Source organism: Zosterops lateralis (genome assembly GCF_965231275.1).
Source record: "Zosterops lateralis genome assembly, chromosome: 1".
NCBI lineage: Eukaryota > Metazoa > Chordata > Aves > Passeriformes > Zosteropidae > Zosterops > Zosterops lateralis.
The window spans coordinates 58,154,976-58,179,968 of record NC_139762.1 but is presented as its reverse complement, the minus strand read 5'-3'; the positions used below and the strand labels follow the sequence as shown (position 1 = coordinate 58,179,968).

General features: G+C 36.4%; 1 protein-coding gene across 4 annotated transcripts; it reads left to right on the top strand.

The window, feature by feature from the left end:
• Positions 1 to 42: 42 nt before the first annotated feature.
• On the top strand, positions 43 to 24,782 carry BRD9 (bromodomain containing 9). 4 transcript variants are annotated; one of them, XM_083858867.1, is made up of 18 exons: positions 43 to 151; positions 1,092 to 1,312; positions 2,923 to 3,055; positions 5,263 to 5,323; positions 6,299 to 6,443; positions 8,348 to 8,458; positions 9,209 to 9,384; positions 11,495 to 11,584; positions 12,438 to 12,570; positions 14,806 to 14,881; positions 16,105 to 16,200; positions 16,961 to 17,093; positions 17,876 to 17,987; positions 19,194 to 19,232; positions 19,672 to 19,743; positions 21,003 to 21,105; positions 22,823 to 22,990; positions 23,745 to 24,782. In XM_083858867.1, exons 1-18 carry the CDS (start codon positions 79 to 81, stop codon positions 23,843 to 23,845), a joined length of 2,043 nt encoding a protein of 680 aa, XP_083714993.1. In that variant the 5' UTR covers positions 43 to 78; the 3' UTR covers positions 23,846 to 24,782. The 4 variants fall into 4 exon arrangements, with proteins under 4 accessions (XP_083714993.1, XP_083714992.1, XP_083714991.1 ...); XM_083858866.1 differs by lacking the exon at positions 11,495 to 11,584 and having other exon boundaries at positions 9,272 to 9,384; positions 23,745 to 24,774; XM_083858865.1 differs by lacking the exon at positions 11,495 to 11,584 and having other exon boundaries at positions 9,269 to 9,384; positions 23,745 to 24,774.
• Positions 24,783 to 24,993: the final 211 nt, after the last annotated feature.

Below are 24,993 nucleotides of genomic sequence, written 5' to 3'. Positions count from 1 at the left end.
GCCGGCCCCTCACCCGGATCTTCCTCCGCGGCGGGCGGGAGGGTCCAGCGCTTCCGGCGGGGCCGGCCGGGCTCCGCCATGGGCAAGAAGCACAAGAAGCACAAAGCCGAGAAGGCGGAATGGCGCTCGACCTCCGCCACCGCCTATAGCGGTAAGGGCCGGGGGGGCCCTTTGTAGCCGGGACGCGCCCGCCCCTTCCCTCGGCGCGGCTCTCGGCGGGGCCCGGCGTCCCTCCGCGGGCGGGGGGCCTGGGCGGACACTGCCGGGCCCGGGGGCGGCCCCAGGAACGCGGGGCGCGCGGGGGGTGAGCCCGAGTCTCCCCCGCTCCCCACGGCCGCTCCTCCCCCGCTCCCCACGGCCTCTCCTCTCCTCCGGGGATCCGGCCCCTGCGGCCCCTGAGGGATGCTGGATTTCACCTTGCTCTGCAAGGACCTTGCGGCGTTTTCAGGGGAGGCCGAAGAGCCGGTTTCTTATGTCTTGCGGGTCTGTGGAACATCACAGCATGAGACGCGCAGAGCGACTGTTTGTGAGCTTGGACTTGCTGGTCTTAGCTGTTGTTTCGCTTTCCAAATGTATTGTGTGTATTTTTGACTTGCAGCGAATTCTTATAAGCAGCAGTTCTAGAAGAAGCTTGGGAGCTGGGGGTGTTTAGCCTGGAGGAAAGGAGGCTCAGGGCAGGCCTTTCCCCTCTGCAGCTGCCCGAGAGCAGCGGGGTGCAGGCGGGGGGGGTCGGTCTGTCCTCCCAGGAAACCAGGGCCGGGACAGGAGGACGTGGCCTCGAGCTGCACATGGGGAACTTCTGGTTGGACGCTGAGAAAGAATTTCTTTACAAAAAGGATAATTATGTATTGGAATGAGCTGCCCAGGAAGGTGATGGAGTTACTGTCCCTAGAGGTCCCTAAGCACCTAGAAGTGCTTACAAAACTGAATGTGGCACTTAGTGCCATAGTCTGATTGACATGTAGTGTTTGGTCATAGATTGGACTCAATCTCAGCGCTCTCTTCTGACCTAATTGAGACTGATTCTGTAACTGCTGTGTGCTATTACCTCCCTATGCATTTATTAATTTTTTTTTTTTTTTTAAATTTAGATTATGTGGACAAGCCTTTGGAAAAACCCTTAAAGCTGGTTCTTAAAGTTGGAGGCAGTGAAGTCACTGAACTTTCTGGGTCAGGGCATGATTCTAGTTACTATGATGATAGATCAGATCATGAGCGAGAACGGCATAAAGAAAAGAAGAAAAAAAAGAAGAAAAAGTCAGAGAAGGAAAAAGAAAAGCATCTAGATGATGAGGAAAGAAGAAAGAGAAAGGTAAGCTGTGATTTTTACAATTCAGACACACCAGTATACATGCTTGCTTATCAGATCTAAAATCTGGTGCAGAACTTTGTTTAAATCACTGTTGCAAGAAGCTTATTGTCTGGATATAGCAATTCAGAAATGTAGAGGACCCTTATGAGTGAGTTGGTACACTTCTGTCATTTAAAGGAGATACCTTTTGTCATGATTCTATGAACAAAGTAAAAGCTTCCTTCTTATAACTTTTTATTCTCCTTATTTATTTGCCTTGAATGCATGCTTCTGTATTTTAGCCAGGTCATAAATGTGCTTTGCTACTGTTTTGGGAAGGATATTTTCAGCTATTCAAATTAATCTAGGCTGCATTTATCTTTTTGAGGTGTGCCAAGTTACTGGACATTGAAATTGATGCTGTTGAGTACTGTGGTACTTTACTTGGAACAACCTGTGTGCTGCACTTTCTGGCTTTGTTAGTAGCAGGTCGTGTGGTCACCTTAGTTGTCTGTGTTGAACATTGGGGAGTTTGATTAAAATCAGCAGTAGGGCATTGGCAGCACATTTACTTTACAGTTTAATTTTAATAGTGTTTCTTTTATATAGTAATGGTTCTCTGACCTTTCTGCTTTTTCAATTCTTTCTTTCCTGTCAGGTAGTTCTACTATTCTTATGTGACAGATTTCAGTGGTACTTTGTGTGCGTTTGTGGCTAACATTTATCAGTTCCAAGTAATACAAGCCTAACAAAAAAATCAGCTGGAAGTGACAGATCTCATGGGATCGTTCAGAAGCTCTTGAATACAGCACAGATAGTGCATGATTTTCTTAGTACAGATGTTCCAGGTTGGGACTTGAAATGTAGCAAAACCAGCTGTCCTTCGTACAAGATTTTGCAGTGTCAATTGCCTTTACTGAGTTGTGGGATGGGGATTGTTTGGATTTTTTTTCCCCCAGAACTTCATTATTAATACATTCAAATTAAGCTAATGAATAACTAAGTAACAAAACCCTAGTCTAAGGAAAGGTTAATGAAGGTGTGCTTTTCTGGGCAAATGTAAATAATGATTGTGGTATTTTGGGAATGACTTAGGTGTGCCTTTGCGTTAAAACTCAGGAAGAGATCATTAATTGCCACCACTGTTTCTTATGGTTCTTTTGTTGGCTGAGTTGTCATGTATTTTACTCATCTCTGTTTAATGTGACAAACAACAAAAATACATTGGTGAGAGCAGAGCCACAGATTGATCTTTACAAGTAGAATCAATCTCTAATGTAATCAATCTCAATAATAAATTGACTTTCTTTTCTCTCCAGTGTGGCTTATTATTGTGCAGTTTTACATATAAATAGCTCCAGAATTTGTCTTTTCAATAAACATGCAGGAATGATAGAACAATACTGTATTAAATACAAGGCAGCAAAAGATTAACACTTCAATTTTAATTGGAGAAGAAAATTGAAAAAGTAATAGTGAAAATGTATGCAGTATTGTTTAAACCATATTATGACTTGGATATTGAATGAGTATTCCAAATTAAAAACATCGCAGTTTCTTACCTTTTGATCTGTAGGATTGCACGTTCCAAGTACGTCCCTCTAAAATAAATCTTCTCTCTGCTGTCCTAGGAAGAGAAAAAGAGGAAAAGGGAGAAGGAACAGTGTGACACTGAAGGAGAAACTGATGACTTTGATCCTGGAAAAAAGGTGGAGGTTGAACCTCCTCCAGATCGTCCTGTCAGAGCATGCAGAACTCAGCCAGGTGAGCAGTATGAAAGATTAAATTATTTTTGTTCTTTTTAAAAGCACACAAAACAAAGCTTTTGTCAAAGGTACCAAAATGTAAAATATTCATGAAGATTTACTGAACTGTAGAGACTTTTTCCAACATTCAGAACTTTCTGCTATCTGAAAAGTCAATATTCCTCTTGGTGCTTCTATTTTTTAGTAGCTTTTTTTTCAGGTGACTGGCTTTGCCAAGGACATCTGTCTCTGGCTTCTGTTCCTAGGCAGAATAAACCTCATTATAAAAGTATTATTGCACTAGTGTTCCCCTAATTCATTCTCCTTAGCATTTACACACCAGTGATCAGAATATCTGAAATTAGGTTTCACTTATTTCAAAGGAAAAAACTCTCGTAGAGACTTCTTAGGTGTTGTTGTGGTCTTATTTTGTTTTCTAACCTATGTGAAGTTTTAGTATCTATTGTCCTGGAACGGAAGTTGTGGTAGTGTGTTTTCTAAAGACTGTAGACACCACACACCACCGCCTCTGGTTTTCATTTACAAATCTTTAATTCTTATCACCAGCCAAAATATTTGTCAGTTGTGTGTGGCAACTTTTGCATGTTTAATCTTTTCAGATTTTGCCATGATTTTTCTACCTGTAGCCTTTGCTTGGTAATTAAAACTGAGCATTACTCAGTGGAAACCTTTACTTCAGAGAATTTTCAATTACATCATGATCTCAGTTACACATAAACGTGGAACCTAGTAGTAAAAAATTGTGTCTTTAGGAATATTGTGGGTCTTGTCTTTGGAATACTGCCCTTTGACTGGTCAGGTAATCCCAAGGAATTTTATAATTGTGACCACACATTAAATTGAGAAATGGTGGCCATCAGCTGTCAAGGTAACTGAAATTTTCAGGTCAGAATTTTATGTCTCTGGGTAGTCAGGAGCCTTAAAAACTGACAATGTAAAAACTACCCCGTTATTATTCTCTTTTCGTCTGGTTGTAAAATGGTATTGGAAAGCATATAAATTACCTGACCTATTCTGGTTAAGAAAGGAAATGTCTTTCCTCTATCATGATGGAGAGTTGGATTTTCAATTCTTGATGCTTCTTTAATGTTTCACACTTCACTAAAGCCAGTCTCTCTGAAGTAGCAGGTAATTAACACGTAGTGTTTCTTGTGTGATCTGTACAGGAAGTGAAATTGTAATTGTTTCCTCTCTTGCCAGCAAGTCTGCATCTGTCACTCTGTGATTGAAAGGTTTAGAGAATTGCATGGGGTTTATGGTGAAAAAAACATTAAAATTTGCATGGCAAACTGTGGAATCCCTGCAGCCCCTCAACATGATACCCAGGGTCAGGCCTTGGCAGTTACGTGCCCAGCCTGAGAGAGGAACTTCCCAATGGTGCTCTGCACACACGGTTTGCCCTGGTTCCTCCCCCCGACAATGCCCCTGGCCCTTTGGTGTCTCCTCTCCTGGGTCTGTCTCCATTGGTTGTGGGACCCGGTGACCAGTCTTATCTCCCCTATGGAATACTGACCTTACCTGCCCTTTGCTCTGCCCCATACCTCAAGGTCAGTGTCTGCCCAACCCCGAACTAAAGCGGGCACAAGCAGATGTCTCACTCTCTTGGCTCTCTGGTCTCCCTTTGGCTCCTGGAAATAAACCTGCTGGAACTGACCTGGTGTCAAGGCCTTCAGCATCTCCTGGCTGTGCCAGCCACATGGTGTGTGTGGATGTCTGAGCTTGACTGCTCTGCCTGAGTTTCCCCAAGCGGCCTTTCCACTGGAGAGGCATATTGGGATCTGGGCTCCAACTCATCTCCTAAATAACACAACACCACAACGGACATGTTGTATGAATGTGGATTTCCCAACTGCAGTATTTTAGCCACCAAGTTTCACTTTTTCTGGAAAAATATATGATGTAATTATTTTAATCTTATTAATACATATTCTTAGAGCTATTAAACTTAGCACTCCATCTGACTTAATGGGTACTAGGTTTTAATGTGATAAAAAAAAAGGCCCAGAAAATATAAGAAGAAATAGGTATTGTGTGCTTAGAAATCTGATGTGCTTCTGCTTTGAAATCCATGTCACATTCAACTTCAGATCAGTAGAAGCTGTAGTTGTAGTAAGATTTTCTCTCTGGTATTTATATTTTTAAATAAGCAAATATATGCATATGCCGGTTCATTTCACTTATCTGTCTTTTTATCTCAAAATGCAGCTGAAAATGAGAGCACACCAATCCAGCAATTACTGGAACACTTCCTTCGCCAGCTTCAAAGGTAATAAATATTATTGTGTCTATAGCTGTGTTGGCCATGTCTGATACATATTTATATGTCTGACTTGGCAACTTCTTACCCTGGTTTTCTGTTTGAAAGTGGTGCCTAGAGACTGATTGTAATATATTTGTTAACCTTTGCAACCATGTCAGACCTGGTAGTTTTAAAGATAAGTTGAAGAAAATTATAACCAACTGCAATTCTAGCATTGGACAGGGAAGTTAGTGTTTTGGGCAGAGGATACATTGCCTTTATAAATTTATTAAACATTAATGACCTAGTTGAGGAATTAAAAGCCTGTTGTAGCTCTACAATATTTTAAAATTCAACTGTTGAGTTAAATTTTGTTTTATTTAGTGTCCACTGTCAGACACAGAGCAAATTTGGACTTAGTTACTTGATAATCTTCTGAATTTGAGGAGGCGTTTTATTTTATTGTTTTCTTAAATCTCCACCTCATGTTTTAAAAAAATTCTTTTTTTATTTTGTAGCAATAAGCTGAATTTGGAACTAATTTTTAAAAAATAAACATTGTATTTATTTTTGGAGGAGCTTATGAACAAGAAGCATTGACCTTTTTTCCTCAATGAAGCCAAAAGATCAAGTTGGAGTGTAGAGACATAGAAAACATAAAAGAATTAATTAAGAAATACAAGAATTAGTTTGACTTGATCATTGAATTGAATTAAAAGACATTTTTATTGAAAATTTTCAAGAATTTCTTTTTTAAAAAGAAATACAATATTTCTTACATATTGTAAGAAATATGCATGTATGTATTTCTTACATTCTATATATGTGAAATCAAAATGCTCTCCTTTATCAGGAATTTCTTTCAAACATGGATCTGTTTAATGAGAATGTTTTTAGTGTTTTTTGGTTTTTAAGTAGTGCTATGGAGTCATTAATGTGATACAAAAGCAAGAATCATTTTGCTTGCTGCTGTAAATCTAAATGTATTGTTTTTATTTTTAGGAAAGATCCTCATGGGTTTTTTGCTTTTCCAGTCACGGATGCTATTGCTCCTGGATATTCCATGATAATAAAACACCCTATGGATTTTGGTACGATGAAAGAAAAAATTGCAGCAAATGAATACAAATCAGTCACTGAATTCAAGGTGAATTAATAAAGATTTAGATATTTCACAACTCGTAAGAAACTGAAGAGTCTTTTGAACTGTAGAAGCCTTTCTTACATTAATTAATGTTTTTTTTTTAGAACTGAGCACTTTTGTATATTCAGTGTGTTACAAATAATCTGTCAGATTCTACTACAATCTTCTATAAATTACTATGGAAACCAAGAACATTTTCTAAAGTTCTGTGGTATTTAGGCTGCTAAACTTCAACAGGAGTAAGACTATCACAAAGGCTTAAGCCATGGAGGTCTTTTTTTTTTTGTCCTTTTTCTCTTTTTGATCTAGACCTTGTTGGATGGGTTTAAATGTAATTTGGACCTGTCTGCAAGAAACCTGTGGATATACTGAAGCATCTTGTATATGAGTCAATAACAAGTACATATTTTTTATCTTTAATTATCCTGTTTTTCATAGAACTTCATTTGAAATTGTCTTCTGGCAGAAACTTACTTGGCAAATTTATTTGCAAATTAACTTAGTTATTAAGTGTATTTTTGCTGCTGTAATAATTTATTAGATGCATCATGCTTTTACAGACAGTGCAGTAAAAAATGTTTTCATGGTATCACTAGCTCCTGAAGGAGAGGAGTTTTCCTTAACTGATTCATCAAGGTCATGAATTATTAGCAGCCTTTGGAATTGCTTTTTCCTAGACTGATGTTGATCTGATGGTTGATCTAGCCTTGGCAAGAGAGCATTGGTTTGTTTCTCAGGGTTAATCTCTTTCTTTGAAAGGTCCAGCAAGGTGAGCAAAGAATGGTTTACATTTTTTACAGATGCTTTGACAAAGATTATTATTCTGTTTCATTAAATATGCTATAGAGATTTATAGGAAATAGTGAAAAAGGATTCATGATAGCATTGCACTCAGAAATGCCTTCAGGTCTCTAAATTCTGTCTTGCTGGATTGTCTTTGTCTAATTCAGCAGCTTAGAAGGAAAGTTTGGATGGGAGCTCTGTGGCTGTTAAGTTACAGGCAAGGTTGCAGTATTGAAACTGGTGGGATAGAAACAAGAAAAATAACATTGCAGCATTTTTGAGGCTGACAGATTTCTTTTTTCTCAAGAACTTAGCTTCTGCTGGTGGTCAGAGGAGTAATAAAACTTTGCTAAAGTCTGCCCATGTTAAGAGTGAAAAAGGAATTGGACTCCCTTTCTAGATACATGAGGGTACCTAATTACACAGAACTACAAAGCCATAAGCTTAATACAGAAATTAAGTTTGCAGATTTTTAGCCTCCGAAACAAGGTCAGCTCCAATGATTACCTGTCTGATATAACTAGCTGAGGCTAGTCACAAGACAATAAATAATCTGTCTAAGAGTAGAGTTGGCAAGTACTCTTTCCTGCATTTAGAAGAGGGGCAATTGCTGCAGAAAACTCACTTGTTTTGCTTCAGAAAAAAAGGATCTACTTCAAAGTTGAGCAAGCAAAAGACTGGCTTTTTCTTCAGCACTTGAAAGGCCATCACTAGGAGTGTAGCTTACCTACACTTTGTCTGCTTCTTGGCCCATAGTTTGCTCCTCAGTGTCACCTTCTTAATTTCTGTCTTTGTGATTGTCTTGGTAATTGGAAGCAGAGGGCTTAAAAGTTACATTGGTGGCTAGGTCCAATGTTCGGTCCATTTGATTAAGGAGATGTTGCATTTGACATTCAGGAAAGAGTGCGTTTTTTATAACCAAAAGCCAGTTCTAAAGGAAACTCAGCATCTTGAAGAGGTAGAAGAGGCTCAAACTTTGCAGTTCTGCTTTTGGCTTGCATTCATGAGCCTGCTGCTAGAATATTACTCTGTTCTTCAAAATGCTGCCAAGATGGAGTGGTATCTTCCAGTCATTTAACAAAGAACTTGAAATGTTTACAGTTCTTTTGTTTTGTATTTTACAGGCAGATTTTAAACTGATGTGTGATAATGCAATGACTTACAACAGACCAGATACTGTTTACTACAAGCTAGCCAAGAAGATACTGCACACAGGCTTTAAGATGATGAGCAAAGTAAGAGACTTACTAAAAACAAAAAGCAGAAACTCTGGGGGTTTTTATGTTACCATACTTAAAAGGAACAAAGTAAAAGTGGTAGAGGTTGTTTCATTCATCTGTGATGGTTTATAACAGTGCCAGTTAGTACTGCTGTATTTCAGGGCTTAATGGCATTCTTGTTATAACCCAGTAATTTTTACTTGTTTGTCAACCTTCTCTGCACCACAGAAGTCTGTAAGAGCTTCTTTCAGTGGAAGCAGTTAATATCCACATATATTGAGCTCTACTATAAAATCCTACTTCTGGCTGAAACTTTGAAAGCAAGATCTCTTCAGTTTTATTTCTGCATAAACAAGAAAGCACTACATTTGTCAAGGTGTTGGGTGCAGGGGAGTTTTCAGAGGTGTCACAAATACTTTTGACTCTAATACAGTTGTTGGCTTGTCAAATGAAGGTTTTTGTGTGAGCTGCTCTGTGTGTGTGTGTGTGTGTGTGCATGTGTCACAGTGATGGTAAGTTTTGTGTAAAATAGTTGTTTTTGCATATGCAGTTTGTTTGTTTGTTTGTTTCTCTCTTGATAGTTGGGCTGCAGAAATTCTGATGCCATGCTACCATGACCAAATCATGTTGCATCGCCATTGAGAACGAGACATTAAGAACAAAATAAGGCCATGGCCATTCCCATCCCATCCCATCCCATTATCATAGCATCTTGGCTATGAGGGAAAGGTTAAGTCCCTGCTGCTCTGTCCTTTCTGATTCTAGGAACGGCTGTTAGCTTTGAAGCGCAGCATGTCGTTTATGCAGGACATGGATTTCTCTCAGCAGGCAGCTCTTTTGGGTGATGAAGACACAGCAGTTGAAGAACCTGTTCCTGAAGTTGTTCCTGTACAAGCAGAGACTACCAAGAAATCCAAAAAGCAAAATAAAGAAGTTATTAGGTAAAAGTTTTAATGGGCCTGGTTTCTGGCTTGTTGCAGCTTTTGTAGTATTACACAGCAGCAAAGAACTGAGGGAAAAAACTTCAGCATTTTTCTGTGAGGTCCATAGGATAAATAGGCAATTTTATTGTATTTTATTTGTTCATTTATAGACCTTATTTCATAACCCAGTGATTCCTAACTTGAAGCAAACAATTCAAAAATTACTGCATTTTCTTTCAAACACCTAAAATTAATATCTACAGATATATTTTCATTCTTCTTTATATTAAATAATGAGTGGTTCCTTCTCTTGATGGTTTAAAGCGCTATTTTATTTTAGATATAGCTACAAATACCTTTTGAATTTTGTCCGCTTTTTTTCCTTTCCTGAAGTAGTCTCATCAAAATGTAAGAGATCCTTTCCAGGAGGGCAAAGTGGTCCCAGATCAGTGAGTGATTTTATTTAACTTTAACCTTGTCTGGCAGGTTGTGAAAGTATGGGACATTATTTCTGGAGCAGATGATAACATCTCCCCAGTGAAATCTTATTGAGCTCCTTGGTAAAATACATTGCTAGTGCAATAGTAATCCTCCACCTAATATGTACCCTCATGTCACAAATTCTTATTTTTATAGCTAAAATCTAATGTTACTAAAAGTTGTTTTTTTAAAAATCTGAATTTAGTCATTTTATTTTATGAGATTTTAGCAGAAACCGTGATATACCAGCAACTTATGTTGTTCAGCATTCTTGCATAGGCATTATACAAAGATAGACTGAATTTAAATTGTAGAGCATTATATCAGCTGGAATTTTATGGAAAACATTCTGCAACAGAGCATCACTAGTCGTAATATTATAAACTAGTTATGTCGTAAATAATCTAATTTTGTAGATGTGCTCTGCAGGTTTCTTTGTAAATCTTCAAAGTATAAAAAGTGAACTATACCTTGTTTCATGTTTTTTAAAAGTGAACTTTAGAGTTCTCATCAGCCACTTTTCATTTTTTATACTTTCAGCATTTTTTTAATCCTTAATGATGACAGAAGTGGTAGTATTCTAATTTAGGGTTTTTATGGAAATAGAAGACTGCAACATGTAGCTTCAAAAATAATTTTTAACAGTAATTATCTATGGTGGAAGCTATTCTAATGATAATACAGAAACTAATCTGTTGCTCTATCATAGAGAATTAAGAAAGTGTAATTTGTCCTTTGTTTAATGGATTATGGATAGAAATCACATGATTTCTGATGTGATTTCCAGTGTGAAGACACATTTTTGTTAACAAGTCTTGAGGGGAAGTGCTTTGGTTTTTGGTTGTTAGTATTTTTTTAGAAGACACAATAATTTGGTTTGTGTGCTCTCCTCCAGCATTAATTCTTGCATAAACTCTGCCACAGGAGTAACTTTGTTCTTTGTCACAGAGCAGGAAATTGAGACTGCCAAACAACACGGTTTGTCTTTAATATCTATCTTAACATACAGTTCAGATAGCTAAAAAGTTATGACCTTTAATTTTATCCTGGTACCAGTTTCTCAGCAATCAATTGTAGTATAAATCTACTTTTCTGTTCTTTGCAATATTTAAATGACTTCAGTAGTTGGAATTAGTTTGTTTTTTTCTAATTCATATGAACTTTTAAATACTTGTATTTTTGCATCTGTGGGATTGATACTTTATTTTTTGATGAGCAATGAGAGACCCTCAGAGGGGAAAATCAAACCTAATAGAAGATATTTTTGCCTTCATATTTTTCATGGTTACAAACAGAAGGAGTTTAAATCAGCTTTTGCAAAGTGCTAAAGCAGCTTAGACCTCTATATGGAGGAAGAAGTGGCTTGATCACTTGGATATCCTAGTGTTCAATTAGTTTTTGAAAATTTTGTTTAGGATGTTGAAATTTTCTGAACATTCTCTCACAATTCTTATCCTTTAAGTATTCTGTAGTGTGTGATAGAAAGTGCCAGTTGTTGAGGAGTTTCCTGCTGTGTACACCCTTTCTTAAAGTTTCAGTGAAACAAAATAGTATAACACATTTGTCTTGTAATAGTATGATCCTGTGATCTTTTTATTGTCTTTAATAGCAAAACTTACTTGTGTATCGGATCTGAATCTCTGTACAGAGAGAAATTCTTAGCTAAGCAAATGGAAGAAGATAACCCAGGAGAGAGAAATGGATTTGGTGTGAGGAGATGCTCTACCCAGTACCTAAGGTGTTTGGCCCTAGTGTCTAATGTCCATATAATGCCCTGAAATATTTTGATGTACAACATTTATTTAATATATAAAATATAATGAAGACTGCCATATTCTATGATATCTTCACACTTTCCTTTATGATACTGCCTTTTTCTGAGTTTATGTGATAGCTGTGTCCTGTTTCATCCTTAGGTATGCTGATTTGCTACAATTTTATTGGTTTGGAGCTTTAATGAAAAGGGATCTGCTGAAAGATAAATGTTCAATTCTGTAATTTCAGTTACAAGCAGTTGTGTGATTGATACAGATTAGGAATGCTAATTGCCAATACTAGAAAACATAGGAATTAAAGCACTCCCTGTTAGACTGGGAGTTGTGTCCTACTTCTGCAAGCAGCTGTATGACATAATTATCATAAATGCAACATTCACCCAACTACTCAGTGTTGGGTTTTTGGGTTTTTTCTCTGATAAGCAACAGTTTCTATCCCTCATTACATAACTTCTTTTATGCATCTTCCTGTTTGGAATTTTTGAAAATAGCATATTCATGCATGTGGGAGACTAAGGATGCATGCAATATTCACCTTGTATTAATGCCAGTTTTACTCCCTATCTCTGTTTTGTACTTCATTTTATACTTCATTTTCATCAAGATACAGAAACCATTAAATTTTTGAAGTAGTTTGGTAGTTCACAGCTTCTGCTGCAAAACTTCATAATATGATTATAATTCTACTTAAATGCTGAAGTAGACTGACACTGAGAGAAGAGTGGGACTGATTGCTTTATTAAGCAAAGCCAGAATTCAGCCCTTTGTTTGGTTTTAGCTTTTAATTTCTACAGCTCCTCTTGTTCTCTTTTTTAGCTGTATTTTTGAACCTGAGGGGAATGCGTGCAGCCTGACAGACAGCACTGCTGAAGAACATGTCCTGGCACTAGTGGAGCATGCAGCAGATGAAGCTCGGGATAGGATCAATCGATATCTACCCAACAGCAAGGTCTACTGCACATGGCAGTTTGCAGTTCCAGTTTGTGCTTGACTACTGAATGCTTTGTTTCACGTTAGGCTTTACTGTTAGGCTTTCTGAGACTGGAACATCTGGGGTGTATGTTCTGTGTGGAATACTGATACCACTGTTGTCAATCATTTAGTTTGCACTGAAAGCCACTGTAGGGGGTCCTGAGTGGATCTCGGGTTCTATTGTGTGTTGAACATCTTTGGAAATTCACTTGCAGGAAACAGTGAAGTGTTGTTCAATCTTGAATTGCAGCCCTTAGCATTGAAAGTGATTAAAATAACATCACACTTCTCTTATTTTTGTAACCTCAGAAAAAGCAAACTATGGGGTAGGTTGAAGGACTATTAGGATTCCCCCTCTCCTCCCCCCCACCCCCAGGAATGAACATATTTTTAGTGTTAAATTACTGTTTTTAATGAGGAGAGTCTGTAAACTCTTGTAGTTTTGTGTTTACAAGTAGCTGTCAGCTGTAGCACAAGTACCAAATGCAAAGATCTTTTGTTGACTAGGTTTAGATAGCAAGTTTGACAGTCCTGAATGCGATTCTGATGTTGTTCTGTGTTTGAGTTTTGTGCTCTTCCAAGGGTTAGAAGGACAAGCTTTGTGGTTTAGAAAAGGATCCTTCCTTTTCTCTGAAGGATCAATTGTTTTAGCTGTGAGTTTTTTAGCTCTCTGATGATGGTGTTGAATTGCTTCATTTCCTTATGGTAGGGTTGGAGTGAGTGCCTGGTGCATTCCCTACAGATCTGTACTGAGATATGGTTACTCTCTTGTCCTTGAATTTTATGAGACTTTGTCCCATCTTTGCTTCTGTTTCTCATCTGTCACTCTAGTGGCCACTGCAGTTGAGAAAAGAATCAGGATGTATCCACATCCTGCATTTTTCCACCTCTTGAAAAACTACTGCAGAAGAAACTCTACTTTGAAGCAAAAGTGGTGTTGTGTCTTCAAACTTAAATGTGCATTTCTTGGGCAGTGGCCCTGATCATGCAGTCAATTTAGGCTCAACTGGATTGTGAAGTAAAACTGTGAAGAATAGTGTGTGAAGGCTTAGCTTCAATGTATTTGTTTCTTTGGATAATTAGAAGACTTGCTAGGATTAAAGACTATTTGTAACCTCCAAAGCAAGAGTGACTTTTTAAATCTCTTCGAAGCAATACCAGTCTTTCCTGCTGATGCAATCAGCACTGTTCAAGGAAGTTTCTCAAGGTGTCCAGCTCTTAATTGCTAAGGCTGTTAAATCAGCTTGACAGCCCCACTGCATGTGTGACTAAATCTAGGTAACACCTGCATGTTCTTGGAATTCAGCCATTCATTCATGCTAACTTTTGCCATCATTTGAAGATACTGTTCTTGTTCATTCTCTTTCCACCATCTCTTGCCTCTGTTTTTATTGTATGCCAATATTAGCTTTGACCTCCTGTACAGAGAGAGCTTTAAACTTTCTCAGGTGGAAGGGGATAAAAAATAAATTGTCAATTTCCTTGGAAGTACTTACTAATATTTTTGTAGAGAGGGAAGAGTTTTCATTTTCCTTTAATACTGAGAGGGTACAGTATTTTTTTTCTCAATTCATGTGTGGTTGATTTCTGAGATTAGCTTTGCTTGTTGCATCAGATCTGGTGCTGACTTCACAGACCCTGGTGTGCTCGGTTGTCTTTCACATATTGTCTTTCACTTTTTGACACTGTGCTTGTCTGCTTCAGTTGGTCTGTCACAGCACTTCTTCTCTTGAAGAACTCGGTAGTGTGTTCATAAAAGTACTTCTAATTAGAGGAAGTTGTGAGTGAGACATGAAAACAAGCAGTTCAATTGACATTTGAAAATAAGCAGTGACTTTGTGGATAGGAGTTAGAGATCTGCTTCTAAAGAGAATGTGTGTTCTAGGCTTTGCAGTCAGGCTGGCTCTGTGCTAATAATGGAATTGGGTTTATCTTGGGTGAAAACTTTAGATCTGATTTAGAAAGATGAATAAGGCATTGTATATATGATGTATGAACTTTTGCTCCTAAGTCTTCTGTTCTGAAACACTTGCTAAGTGGTGTTAAATAGTTGTGTCCCAAGGTTCTCTGTATGAAAAGGGAATACCAAAGTGCAGTATCTAAATACAGCTAAAATTCCTTTTTATAGTTTTCTCTGTAAATGGGCAACTCCTTCTTTGAGTGTGAACAGTTTTGAATGATTCCTCCTATGTCTTTCTGGTTCTATTCACAGATTGGTTATCTGAAAAAAAATGGAGATGGAACTTTATTATTTAGTGTAGTAAATTCATCTGATCCAGAAGCCGAAGGTAAAAGCCATACTCTTTCAAGAAAATATTTCTAGTCTTGAATGTTCTAACAGATTTTATAGTCTTAACTGTAGATACAGATCCTATGTAGTATAAGTGAGTTTTAAAATGGTTAATTTTTTTTTTAATTATTATTTTCATATTATTTCCCAAACCATTTCCCCAAACACCCCAAAGGTGTTTCTGTTTGCCTTTCATATTTTCGCTCTTTAGATGGTTTGTTTTACTGACGCTAACAGTGAGGAGATAAAATAATACCTCCTTATATGCACTTGTACATTGCTACTACCTAATGACAAAAGGTGAATGAAAATGCAGCAATTCTGCGTAAATGTGCAATGCACAGATGCCAAGTGAGAATAATCTTTTACCTCTTTATTACCTAATTTAAATCGTTAGCTAAATTTCAGTTTTAAATTTGAGGTTTTGCTCAATTTTTTTTCTTTAGTTCCTTGATCATCTCTTGGGGTTTTTTTTGTTCTGTTGCCATTATGTTATTTGTACTGTTTTATGCTTTTCCTTTGTTTTAATTTCAAGGTCAAGTTGCAGAAGTATTGAAAATTTGTATGAATGAATATGTTTTTGGTGCTGAGTGTCGTGTTGATTTAGCACTTCCTTCTCTTTTGAGATTAGAATTTTTTCACAGCCTTCCTCTTGTTTCACTGATGAATGCTTTTGGCTGATCACATTGAGAGATGCTATCCTGCTAAATTCTTTTTCATTTGGTAGTAATTTTTTCTGGAATATAATTGAGCATTTTGGCTGCTATCATGCCTATTACCTATTTCTGAAAAAGAAATTATTTAATGCCTCTGAAATTATGCCACTGAAAACATGTAGAGTGATGGTAATGGATTTCTATAAACAACCAACCACACAGTCAACATAAGAGACTGCAAGAGACTCCTTTTATGACTTCAGTAATATCTGGATCTCAAAGGTTTGTGATTCATCCACTAAAATAATTACAGACGCTGCTGTATACTTTAAAAATGAAATAAGTAAGTCATAGATTTTGTGGATATGACATGGAAGCATGTTTATAGCTTGTGTTTGAAATCTAAATGGAAAACCTGAATTACAGTACCTACCTTTAATGTATAGTTTAAAACACATTTAGTCTTCATTAATTACAGCTCTAAAATAGAAAATTCTAATTATTTGTCAAGCAAATTGTAAACATGAAATACTTTTCTAAACCTTCTTTTAAATCAAATTATTAGAGGAAGAAACTCACCCAGTGGATCTGAGTTCACTGTCAAGCAAATTATTACCTGGCTTCACTACGCTGGGCTTCAAAGATGAACGAAGAAATAAAGGTAAATACCAAAGACTGTGTTTTAACTCTGTATTTATTAAATGTTCAAGCAATTACTTGATATAAAATAATTTCAGTTTATACCTGTCTCTGTATGAAAGTTTGCTTGGTAATTTTTATAATATATAATAATTCCATTAACAGCGAATGCAGTTTTTATTAAGTTGAACTTTCTGCTTATTAAACGTAATTTAATTAGCAGATTTTGGATTAATATTTTATCCTCATGTTATAGCCACACTAGGAAATTTCCAGTAATGGTAGTCCATTTCCTCTGGGGGGAGTAGTTTTTCCATAGTAATTGCACTTATGGTTGAAAGACAACTTCCAGTCATTTGCATTTTTGCAACATATGACAGAGAGTTTTGCAGACTGGACTTTTTTTCCTGATAGTATTGACAGTTTTTAATAGTTTCTAATCTGCTGTCCAGAAATGGACTGGCAACCAAGAGTAAAGTAGATGCACACAAAATGTAGAAGTATAAAAGGGAACATGGCCACGAACCTTTTTCTTCTTGGTGTGGGGTGGATAACTTAGTGCTTGATTTTTCAGTAGTATGTTTGTTTGTATGGTTAAAATAGTTGTGCTGATTCTGGAGTCTGGAAGTGTCCTTGAGATATTGCTCTTCCTTTCAATTGGAGACAAAAGTACATGGCACTTTCTGCATCTGTTTCATAAAGCACAATGTTTTTGTTTTTTTTTCCCCCAAGTGATTTGTGACACTTGTGCTAATCATTTGTTGTGTCTTTTATCTGTGTAGTAACCTTTCTTACCAGTGCCAATACAGCACCTTCCTTGCAAAACAACTCTATATTTCACGATTTGAAACCAGATGAGATGGAGCTCCTATACTCAGCATACGGTGATGAAACAGGGATCCAGTGTGCCTTAAGGTAAGGGCTTCCTTATTAGGAAGGTTAAGTCCTCATATCAATTTTTTGCAAAGGAATTTAAACCAGATCTCAACAAAGAGCCTCCAAATCCTGTTTTTTTTTCTAAAACTTTTTATTGAATAAATCACTAAAAAAATTGAGGCTGGCTTTCATCCTTCTTGTTTTGTTTTTTGTTTGTTTGCTTTTGGATTTTTGGCGGCGGAAAAGGTTTTGGGGAGTTTTTCTATTTGTCCTTTTAAGCTATTCTATTTTATTGCAAGGTTGTTATGAATCTTGTTACTAGAGTCTTCAACCACAGTATATTATAGGTTGCCACAGATTTAGTGTTTTGCTTTAAACCCTGCAGTAAATAATTTTAAAAGACAAATAATATATTTCAGTGGCTTTAAAACTATGTTTTTCAAGGGGTTTCAAAAGAGTTAAAGCTACTTGAAAAGAAAAATGCCACTTATCATTAAATTCTTGATCTTGGAGGGAAAGAAATAATTTCAAGCTTTTTATCTCTTGTGTTTTGTCTTTTAACCCACTAACCTACCATCAACGATAGTTCAAGTAAAAAATTGCTGGTACTTGTGAAAAGTAAGTTGCAGATCTACTTTCTATTAAAATGAAAGAAAAAGCTCTATGTCCTGACAGCCTTAATTGCTTTTCTGAAGAAGCATTAGAGTTAAAGAAAAAAGAAAATATCGGTGTAATGCAGTGTATTTGGGAAAACATTTTAAGATGAAGTAGTTTTTACAAAAGTAAATGTTTTCTGTAATGCTTATCTCCATTCCTGCTAGCTTACAAGAATTTGTGAAGGATGCTGGAAGTTATAGCAAGAAAATAGTTGATGATCTTCTGGACCAGATCACTAGTGGCGACCATTCCAAAACTATTTACCAGCTAAAGCAGGTGTGTCCTGGGAGCACTGATGTGTCACAGATTCATCAGAATAAGAATGAACCTATTGGCTTTTTAATACTGTGTGAGATACTTTGTTTTCCACTGTCAGTTTAAGCAGTGCAATTTCAGCTGTTCAAGCAATCATAAACTTTCAACTTAATTACAAAAGCGCTTTCCTTATAAGATTTATACTAAGATTGGAGAAGAGAGTTTTCTCAGAAATGTGTATAATTCTAGTGAGAATGTTTGTTTGCATTCCCAAGACAAAGTAAGCTAAAAAAATTGCAAAGTTTCTGAAGATAAGTTTCATGTTATCTTCACTTTGAAAACCACTCTTAGTTTGAAATAATTGCTATTTAAAATGCTGACGCTGAAAGACTGAAGAATAAAGGTAGGCAGGGTGGGAAGATGGAGATTATTTAGGCTTTCTGACGTGGTGGAAATGAGATTATGCTACATCTTTGCAGACTTCGAAATGGAATAGGATAGTTGGTGTTTGGAAATAAGGAGACAATAGAATGAAAAACACCAACAATCCTTTAGAATTTTCTGGGTGTTTTTTTTCCTTACGAGAAAGAGATGGTACTTATAACAGGGAGAAATGTAAAGGATTAGCTCAAAAAGTTAAAACCCAATATTTCGAATACTCTTCTACATACAGAAATGTGTGTATGCAATGTCAACTTAGCTTTAAAATAAAATGTGCCTTTGCCTTTTACTACTTTTTTCTATGAAAGTCATTCTAGGTGAGAATTTCTGAAGATCTCTCAAATGGTCAATGGCTATTTACACTTGAAAATGCTGTTCAGTTGTGACATATTACACAATTGTGTTTCAGTGGTCATATGCATGATGTTTTATGCTTGAGCATTTTGTACTGCTGCATTTGATTAAGAATTAGTATCTCTGAAAGAACAATCTTAATGATTTGTGATCAGAATTTACTGAAGTAATGGCAAAGATACTGAATTTGAATATAAAGTTTGTGAGCAGAAGAAAAGAAATGGTATAAGGGCACTCAAAGATTAGTCAAAATGCATAATACTAAAATATTTAAGAACAGCAACTATTGCATTCTAATTGCATTACAGATATGTGAAAAAGTTAGCTGTCTCTAGCCTCCTTTTGTGTGTGGTTTGAATATACTTGAGGTGGTACAAGAAAGACATCTTTCCTGTGTGTTGACTATAAGTTATTGGTATTCTTTCTTTCCAGAGGCGAAACATCTCAGTAAAACCACTGGATGATGTTAAAGTAAGTTATGCTAATACTCAGTCTGTTTGATTGGGGTTTTTAACTGGGAAAAGTGTTTTGGCATTTTAAGTGAGAAAGGTATGTTCTCTGAGCTTGCAACATTCATATTTTTTAGTTTATTTAATGTGCCTCATGGTAATACAGAAAAGATTGATAAGTGGAGTATATGAAAAAGGAGAGGCTTTAGGTTGTTCCTAGAGAGGCTGTGCTGGTTAGTTACAAATTGTTGGCATGACTGTATGTGATTGCCCTAGAGAAGAGCTGGTCTTTGTACTTTTGTGAAGGTTATACTCAAGCATCACAGAATGTGGCATTTTTTTGTGATGGCCCAGCGCCTCATTGTGAAAAACAGTAAATTACACAAACATTCTCAAGGAATATTCGTAGTAAATATAATCTATAAAATGCTGAGATATAAAGTATTTCTTTTTTTTTTTAGGTTCTGCCAGTTCTTATAAAAGAAGAACACAAGTTGCGTAATACCTGTCTGGATTCTTCCAAACAGATTATGGTAAAATGATTGGGGGATGGGGAGGGAAACAGCAGGGGAAGAAAAACGAAAAAAGCTAGTATTGAGACATGATTTTGTTTGAATGCATAACTGAGGTAGAATATTAAAATTACGTTATTTAGAATAATGTTGCAGTACTGAAAATTAATTCTCTGATATTCAGTTTGGTTTTGTTTGTGGCTTTATTGTTCTTCATCTTATTTTATCATGCATAACTAAGTCTCAAAGGCAGAAAGATCACATAGGAATCTTAAAAAGGTACTTGACCTGCAGATCAATATTTGAGGTTCAGCCTGCTGTAAAGTTGGAAAAGCTTCATTAATATTAACCAGTTTTACCACATCCATTGAAAATGTCTATTATCGTATGCCTTTACAGCTACTAATCAAATCTTTCTTTAAGTGGTATTGGTTTTATCTTGTGAATTATTTATGACAACAGAAGATATGCACTGCATACCGTGGCAATTCACATAAAAATTATATGGATCATATTATAGCAACTAAAAAAAAATCATAGTTTTATAAATATTCCTTATGTTTTGTGGAAAACTGTGGATTTCTGTAGAAGGTAAGTTACTTCGTGTAAATGCTAGGTTTCATTTTCATACTTCTAGAAGATAATATCTGGTTGTGTGTTTGCCTGAGTGTCTCATTTCTCCTGCTGGATCAGGCCTCCTTAGAGATTTCCCTTAGAACAAGTTTAGAAGCTTAGTGACTCTGATTTCTTCCTTTGTGCCATTACATTAGCATTATTGCAATGGGTGTGGAAAGAAAGTTAGTAGTAGAGTGCAGGCTCTATTTCATTATCCAGATGTATAGGAAAAATATAGAGGCCAGTTCCAGCTGATACTGTGAAGAAGGGGGCCCACTGTACAAAAGATTTCAATAAATCCAATGTTCAGATATGGAGGAGATGGAGGAGATGAAGGACACTGGTAATACTTCCAGTTGTTAGGGTTCTACCATGAGACATGGGTGAGTTGAGTATGTAATTGAGTTTCAGCAGTCCTGGATCATGAGATAGAAGACTTGGACTACTGTGCACAGCCCTGGCCATTCATGTGACTGGTCTGTCACCTGACTGGAACCTATTTGAGCTGTCTCTGAATTTCAGGTTAGCCAAGGTGGTTATGGATGCTCCAATCTCAGATGTTGAGATAACACTTCTGAGAGAATGGATTTGTGCCTCAAACATTGTAAAGTTAACATGACAGCTTGTCAGTCTTGCTAATCTGTCTGTTTCTTGTATTTTAATAGGTTGGAGAATCTGCTGGAGACAGTAACACTTCTGACTTGGACTTTCTCTCCATGAAGCCGTATTCTGATGTGTCTCTCGATATTTCTATGTTAAGTTCATTAGGTACGTAACTAAACACACAAGACATCAGTTATGGTTTAGTTGCACCACAAAATGACAGCTGGACTTGCTAAGATTAAAAAAAGTGTTTGAAAAGTAAGTATACGTTTGACAGAGGCTCTGTTTTTCCTTTGAGACATCCATGTGTTATCCAAGCTAACTTTTCCAGTACAACTGAAGAAAACAAAGTATTTATACCTCATTATTTTGATAGCTTTGCTTGTATTTCTTGTCTTCATAGTAACATAAATTTTAAGAATCAGTGCGAAGCTTTCACGCAGAAATTATGTTGCTTCATATGATAATCTTTTAAAATAAGTTAAGAGTTAGGTAAGTGTCAATCATATTGCCACTGGGAGTATCCCCAAAACAAAAACTGAAAGAAACTTCTGGTGCTGGATAGACTTCATGTTCAGTTGTGTAAAAGAATTTGGATGCTGTTTCAAATACATGTCTTTGATAGTTATCCTTTAAATACCACAAGAAGTACTGTTGCCATTTCTGCAGGCAGCTGAGCTGGTCACATGTCTTCAAAAATGTAATCCAAGCAAACAACCTGCTTATGTTTTAAGGTACTTTTAATTCTGAATGTGAAAGAGGCCAAGCTATCTATTATAAAACACAACCAAACTAATCAAAGGTTTAAAGGGAAAGAATATTTCTACAAATTTCTCACATAGGTGCAGTTTGAAACGCAACTGTAAGCTCTGACTATGCTGTCTCGCCCTAATTTTATTGCAGTTCAGTAAAGAATTAATAAATGTCCATTTTATAGATAATGTTTAGACATATCAGTCTAACTATAAACTTCATGCACCACTGAAAACTGCTTATATTTTCTTCTTTGGCCTTTCTGTAAATAATCATACTGCTAGATTAGTTGGCTTTCAGAGAGAGTTTATGGCATTACTTTTTATCATAATTCTTGCAAAATTAACATTTAAGAAAGAGAAGAGAAGGAGGTTATCTTCCTGTTTACAGTTGAGGGAATTTTTTTAGGTCTTCATATGAAAGAATAGCATATATTGGCACATACATCCAGTGCTTTCCAATTTCACAGTTTAATTTGGCTTACTACAAAATCAGTGTAGCTGGAGAAGATACTGTTCTTAGAACCTTCTTTGATGGGGATATCTTTGCCTCCATAGATTTCATGTTCTGTTTTAACTGTATTTTGAGTTAGATATTTAAGTGATCTTCTTGCTGACTCTCTTTTGCCACAAGCTAAGTGTGTTGTTTACTGGGAGGATGGTGAGGCACTGGAACAGGTTGCCCAGAGAGGTTGTGGTTTCCCCATCCCTGGAACTGCTCAAGGTCAGGTTGGATGGGGCTTTGAGCGACCTGGTCTGGTGAAAGGTGTTCCTGCCCATGGCAGGGAGGTTGGGACAAGATGGCCTTTAAAGTCCCTTCCAACCCAGGCCAGTCTGTCCACGTGTGGCATTTAACAGCTAAGGGAGACAAATTAAACCTTTAGAGCTGTTTAAATACTGGGAGTCAGTTCCATTTCAGCCATTTCTGTGGGGCTCTTTCCTTCATCTTCCAATACAGCACATGCCCACAGCTGTTGCTTTTTAGAAGTGCAAGGGAAAATGCAAGATTGAGGTAATTTGTGTATAGACAATGCTTGTATTAATTAAATTTTGAACTTTTTTATAGTGACTTGGTAATTCATGGGTTAATGTACATGTTCTAATTATGGGTTTTGGTTGGTGGTTCTTAGGAAAAGTGAAGAAGGAGCTTGATCATGATGATAACCATCTACACCTGGATGAAACAACTAAACTGCTTCAGGACCTTCATGAAGCTCAGGCTGACAGAGTGGGATCCCGGCCATCATCTAATTTGAGTTCCCTCTCCAATACCTCTGAAAGAGACCAACATCATCTTGGTAAAGTTAGCTGTGTCACAGAAGTTGCAGTGCTTGTGCTCTATTTGAAATTGGTTTAAACTTGCATTGTAATTTATATAAATCTTCGTGGGAAACTACTCTGATAAAACAGTGTGCTGCTTGATCATGTTTTAATTTTTAAATATGCCTGGCAGAGATAACTAACAAGACATACTTTTGACCTCCAGAACTAAGACTACTAATTGTAATTTCCCATTTTTTGATTAGATGTGATTGAAGTAATTGTGAAGTAAATTGATAACTCACTGGCAAATCCCTATAAGCACTTGCATTTGATGCCCTTAGTTGCACTAAGGAGTATATAATAATTATTTTACTTCAGCATAGTTGTGTGCAACAAGTAACAAGTGAGATTCTGCAACAGCAATTCATGGTCAACTGTAAAATTCAGTGACAAGATGAGATGCTAGTATACATACTGTTTAACAGTTTAGTGCCATTTCTGAGAAGGCAGAAGATGTTGGATGGATGATAGTTGCATTTTGTATAATTGTTCAACTCAGAGTAATAGCATAATGGTTACTTTTCTAAAGATTATCTAAATTACTAAGAATCTTAGATTACTAAAATTTTTTTTTCATAATCTCCTGTTTAAATATCATTTAGATGTCTGTCTTACTTTAAAAGTTTAAAAGGAACATGTGAAATAACCATGCTGATTATATGTATAAATATCTCTTAATTTTTTTCTATACTTTTAAAGTTGTGATTTTTTTTTCCTCGTGTTCAACAGGAAGCCCCTCTCATCTGAGTGTTGGAGAACAGCAAGACATGGTTCATGATCCCTATGAATTTCTTCAGTCTCCAGAAACCTCAAATGCTACTAGTAACTAATCTGACATGTACTATATTTATTTTGTATTTTAATTGTATTATGTTTTTATAAAGTTTTTGTCCATGACAGAAACTGCATTTTTGTCCTCTTTTCTATGAGGATTTCTGTATAATATTATCATGTATACAGGATTAAACAAACAAACATATAAAAAATCCCAACCCCAAACTAATTAGTGCATAATGTCATTAGCAATATATCAAGAACTGCTTTCATTCTGTTTGTTAAGGGAGAGTGTTACCTACTGGTGTGTGAGTCTTGACTGAAAAACAGCAAATAATGTGTTAGAAAAAATTATATTTTATAGACACTGAAAAGTGATAATTTTCCCAGAATCATTGCAGCAGTCATTAAATGTTTGCAGTACAATTATCAACTAGTTCTGTAGATAATTGTTCTGGTTTTAATCTACTGTTCAGGTTAAGACCTGAACATCTCCAAGGAGGAACAAAGAACTACATGGATTGGAATCATTATTGTGTTTTCCAACTCCTAAAGCTAATAATCTGTAGAAATTGTTTTTAAACATTTCCCCATATTTTTAAATAATTTTTTAATCATCACTCTAGAGAGCATTTAATTTGAGAGTAATAGTACTTAGTAGTTCCAGTAAAATGCTCATTTACAAACCCTGGATTTGAAGAAGATGAATGTTACTGTGATCCCATGTATCTTGAAACACAAAGAAAAGATAATACTTGTATTTTTTAATACGGTGTGTATATCTCATAGGATGGAAAAAATACTGGATAAGGTGTGCTTTTCAATAATGCCAAAATAAAACTTTTACAATACATCAATACTGAAACTGAGGGGTTTTGTACTACTGCTATGTGCAAACAGACAATTGTTATGAATTTACATTATTTTGTAAATATTAATAAAAATAGAAAAGCAGTTTTGATGTATAGCAAGTCTGTTGTTCTTGTCATGGAAAAGTTTGCTTCCCTATACTAAGTCTGAAATACTAAAGAGTTTTGGGTTGAATTCATGTGCTGCTTCAAAAGATTAATTTAGCCATGACACATGTAGCTATAAACAAAAAAACCTGTCAGTTTTTAGGAACCATCAAGGAAGTCAGTCAGATAATTGATAGTAAAGTCTTGATACAAGTCTAAATATGAAGACTGTTTAATTCCAAGCAGGA

What these genes read in the sequence shown, in the direction of transcription:
- BRD9 (XM_083858867.1), top strand. Translation starts at nt 79, where the DNA reads ATGGGCAAGAAGCACAAGAAGCACAAAGCCGAGAAGGCGGAATGGCGC. An exon ending in ATCTGATCCAGAAGCCGAAG is followed by an intron (nt 14,882 to 16,104) that starts GTAAAAGCCATA and finishes TCAAATTATTAG; the next exon opens with AGGAAGAAACTCACCCAGTG. An exon ending in AAGAGACCAACATCATCTTG is followed by an intron (nt 22,991 to 23,744) that starts GTAAAGTTAGCT and finishes CGTGTTCAACAG; the next exon opens with GAAGCCCCTCTCATCTGAGT.